The 4,365-nt window shown below is 62.6% G+C and overlaps 1 protein-coding gene across 1 annotated transcript in view; it reads right to left on the bottom strand.

The window, feature by feature from the left end:
• Positions 1 to 4,114, bottom strand: part of IGSF9B (immunoglobulin superfamily member 9B) — a 40,369-nt gene extending 36,255 nt beyond the window's left edge. Inside the window, exon 1 of the mRNA XM_017738356.1 lies at positions 1,721 to 4,114. Within this exon, the coding sequence (XP_017593845.1) occupies positions 1,721 to 2,012 (292 nt within the window). The 5' untranslated portion in view covers positions 2,013 to 4,114. The remainder of the gene's footprint in view (positions 1 to 1,720) is intronic.
• Positions 4,115 to 4,365: the final 251 nt, after the last annotated feature.

A 4,365-nucleotide genomic window follows, 5' to 3' on the forward strand; every position in this document is an offset into this window, starting at 1 on the left:
CTGGGGGGGGGGGGGGCTGGCTGGTGGCAGCAGGGTAGGTGAGGCCGGTGTGCGGAGCTGTGAGGCGCCTGCAAGGAGCAGATGCTGCATTGCACACCCACTGCAGACACCCGGCCCCGCTCTGGGGGTCCCGAAAAACTGGGGGGTCCTGCACGGCCACGGATCCGCCCGGACGCCAGCGGGGCGGTGGAATTGCTGAGCACACACGTGCAGTGTGCACGCACACCCCCACACGCGCTTTGCACCGCCTCGACAACACTCTTGCACCTTTCCATCCCTCGTTAGCGCTGCATCGCCGATGAGCTCCCATTCGCACCCTGTCAGCAGGGACGGTGTCAGCCCTCCCCTGCCACCCCGGCACTGAGCTGTGAGAACCCGTCCTGACCCCGCTGTGCCCATCCGGGAGGGTGAGGGGGGCTGCGCTGCAGGGCTGGATCCCCCTCCGTGCCCGTGGTCCTCCGGCGCCGATCGGGGACAGCAGCTGCCACGTGCTGCTCAAGAGCATCCAAGGACGCGCACCCCGGGCCGCCGTGCCCGAGCGAGCAGGGCCCCAGCACATCGTCACCCTCAAAGTGACACCCTCTACCCGCCAGCAGCAGAAGATGGAAGCGGCAGCACTCAAACCCCTTCTCAAGCCCCCCAGCGCTCCAGCTCCTGGGCTACCAAGACGGAATCTTGGTCTCCAGCACCTCACCACCAAATGGAGCCTGGAATGCTGAAGTTTGCCCAGCTGGAGCAAGCTCGCTGCCCAAGAGGCCACCCAGACACCCTGGAGATGGGCGCCAGGGAGTCACGCTACGCCAGGATCCCCTGACTGGCTGCCTGGCAGAGCAGTGGGTGACGTCCCCGGGGAGGGGAGGGGACGAGCCAGCCGCTCCGCCGGACCCACGCCTGGCCAGAGCTGCCCGGGCGCAGGAAAATAGGTCATCCCCGGCAGCTCGCAGCGCCGGTGTCTGATCGCAAGGCCGGTGGGGAATTGCACGCACGGCTGAGCATCACCTCCCCAGCGCACGGCCGACTGGCAGCCACGGCGGAGAACCGGCCCCCGGCTCTCCCCAGCTGCCACCCGCCCCACTACCGGCCCTGTGCCCTCCTGTCCCCACTGCCAGAGCGCCAGGAAAGCAATGGGGAGATGTCTTACAAACCCTCTTTGGGTCTCCTCAACTTCCCAACCCAACCAACCTTGCGGTCCCAACCCTGACCAGGTTTTCCTTCCAAGTCCAGGCCACGAAGAAAGCGAGCAATGGAGACTGCAGCTCTCGATTCAAAGTGTTTTCTCACCACAACATTTGTAGGGAACAGCTGAAAACAACCCGCAGACGCCAGAAGAAACAGAGCGCAAATAGACAGGGTATTTTTAAACCCACTTGATTTTCCCTGCCAAGTTCAGAGAGGTTTCAAGGCTGAACCTGCAGTTTGGAAAGAGGGTCAACATCAGGGAGCAGCAGCAGGGATGCGAACCCCAAATCTGCCTCGGTGCAGGAGCTCACGTGAAGCTGGGGGATGCCTCGTAAAGAAAAACAAGTAATCAACAGGCTTCGTCATCCAAGCAGATCCAGGAAAAATAAAAGCACGCCGTGTGCCAGGAGGCAAGAATACAAGATGCGGAGGTGGAGTTGAACAGCATCCCAAAGGGAGAGGAGGAAAGGCTGCCGCCACCGAGACGGTGCCACCGCGGGGCTCCCCAGGATGGTGATGCCAAGGATGGGGAGACCCTCACCTGGATCTGGGCATCCAATTCCTCTGATCCTGAGGGCAGAGGCAGAAGGTGCCACAGGACTCAGTGAAGCTGAAGGCATCAAGCATCTCTGCTGCACTCGCTGAAGCAGGACCCTTCCTGCAGGTGCTTCGTGAGAAGGACGTGGCCACAGCAGAGCGGTTTCCAAAGGAATTAACACCTGGGAAGGCTTTCCTGCCCAGCACAGCGGACACCCATGCCCAGGGGCAGAGAGGGGATCCTGTTCTGACCCACCATTGCCCCACAGCCTGCTAACAGAGGCACCACTATCCATTTCCAATGCTGCCCCCAGCCCTGGACCTCATCCCCATCCCTGTCCCCCCATGGGGATGGCTGAGGGAGCAGGCGCGAGGCTCAGAGCCTGTGGACCTCTCCTCCCTGCTGAGCTGAGATGAGATGTGCTCTGACACATCCCGCTCACATTGGTGGAGGCGGGATATGGCAGGGATCTCTGAGGACAAGGCCACCAGCGTGGCATATGGAGGCCAGCAGGGAAGGAGAGCAGGCAGCCATCACCATGAAATGAAGAGGGGGGTGACTGCAGCCCAGAGTGAGGGACAGGGACAATGTGCTGCAGGGACCCCAGCTGCCAGGGCAGGGTGTGGGGTGCTGGGAGATCGCCTGTCCCCCACCACCACAGCCCCCTAAATATCTCAGTGGGGGTTGCACCCTCCGTTACAAACCCAGTCCCTCTGCCTGTCATGGGGTACCCAGAGCTCCCCAAAAGCATCCTCCTGTCCCCTGGTGCGGGGCAGCCCCAGGGCTGGGAGCACAGCCCTCACCCCCTCCCCCAGCTGGAAAGCAGCATCTGGGCTTTCAGAGCGATTCCTGTTTTTTAAACCCGATTTTCCAGATGGATGGACGGCGACGCGCAGGTCAAGTGACATGCCTCAAGGTCACGCGGGGCCATCGAGGAGAAGGATTAGCAGCTCTGAGGGGTGGCTTGGTACCCCATTCACAGCAAGATGGGGACTCGGAACCCTGTTCCTGGGCACAAGGGGTGTCCTGTGGGACCACCACCACCGTCCCCAGGCAGGCAGGCAGCTGCCCTGGCATCCCAAGGGGAACGCATGCATGGGATGCTGCCCCACAGCAGCCCCACGGGGGGGTCCTTGCTCCCTGGAATGGCACAGGTGGGAATGTGCCTTGGCTGGGCAGCGGCTCAGCAAGAACGTGGGAGCACAGGCTGGTGCTCTGAGAGGCACGGAGATGGAGCAGGGAAGAAATTATTTCCCTGAGGTCACCCACTTCCACCTGGGGGTCCCCTGTGCCCTCTCCCTCTAATCACCACCAGCCCAGTGTTGAGCATCCAGTGTTGGCAGCTGCCTCGTGGGAGGCATCATCTCCCAGCAACGACCAGCAGCTACCTGTGCGCTCCCCGTGAGCTCCCTCTGTGTGCCACGGGCCGAACGAGCAGCTGTGGTGGGAACTGGAGCACCAAACCCGTCCCAGAGGAGACCTCCTGCACCTGGAGAGTGCTGCCAGGGTGCTGTGCCCTCAGCCCGACCCCACAGCGCACCAGTAACCCCGGGCAGGCTGGCATTGCCCTCCCCACAGAGCAGGGGGTACCATCCCGGTGCCTTCAGAGCCCTCCAACAAGAAACTGGGATGCAGGCAGCGCTCCGAGCTGCCCGCCAGCAGCTCCTGAATCACGCTGTTCCTGGCTCAGGCAGCCCTCCCACCAACGCCAGCCTCTCCATGGAGGAGCGGGAGGAAGGGAGTTGTTTTTCCAAAGGCCAGCTGGTCGCTCCGGGCTCCCAGCTCGGGAGATTCCTACCGCAGGGAAAGGGAGAGGGAAGGATTCCTCCATCAGCACAGCACAGGCTTGGACCCATTGCTTGCCCATCTGCAGGGCTTCTCTTCCAGCATGAAGGCACGACCTCCAAGACGGAGGTCCGGAGGTGAACGGGAGCTGTTCCACCCTGCCACAGCTCCGGAGAGGAACTTGCAGGGTTTGCCCATCACCAGCAAAGCTGCGTCTTCCAAGCCAAAAGGCAACGGAGTCGGCAAAGCATCACCGCAAAGACCCTCCGGCAAGCCAAGTCATCGACCGAGACGCTCACGTCCCTCCCTGCCCCGCACGCTCCCATCCAACAGGTCCAGAGGAGCAGAAAATCTCCAGGGAATGATGGAAATGGGAGCCTGGCCAGCGCCCTTGGCTCTTCCCGGTGCCAAACCATCCCCTTGCCAGAAGAGAGCGGGGCCAAAGCCGCACATGCCAAATCCAGCGGCTCCTGGTCCAGACTCCTCCACGGCCAAAGAGGCAAAACCCAACAGCTCTACGCTGGGAGCAAGCAGGGGATGCAGCGCTGGCACTGCCACACAGAGCCACTCCAACCGGCGAAGGTCAGCGCCGGGAGCATCGCCCGCCGCAGTGTCCAGGGAACCTCTTCAATGGAGCCCTCACCCAGGGCTGGCAGAGCCGAATCCTCCCTCTGCAAACCCTCCTGCCGGATCCACGAGCATCCCCACTCACTGTGTGCTGCCACAGCGTCACACTTGTGGGAGAGGGAGGAAAAGCCCCTCGGTGTGACAGCACTGCTGGGAATGCCAGGAGGCCGGATCCCTCCTCTGACACCCACTCCCGGCGCGGTCACGTCCTGGCTCTCCTCCCCCATGCCATAAGA

Source organism: Corvus brachyrhynchos, unplaced genomic scaffold (assembly GCF_000691975.1).
Source record: "Corvus brachyrhynchos isolate BGI_N302 unplaced genomic scaffold, ASM69197v1 scaffold46, whole genome shotgun sequence".
NCBI lineage: Eukaryota > Metazoa > Chordata > Aves > Passeriformes > Corvidae > Corvus > Corvus brachyrhynchos.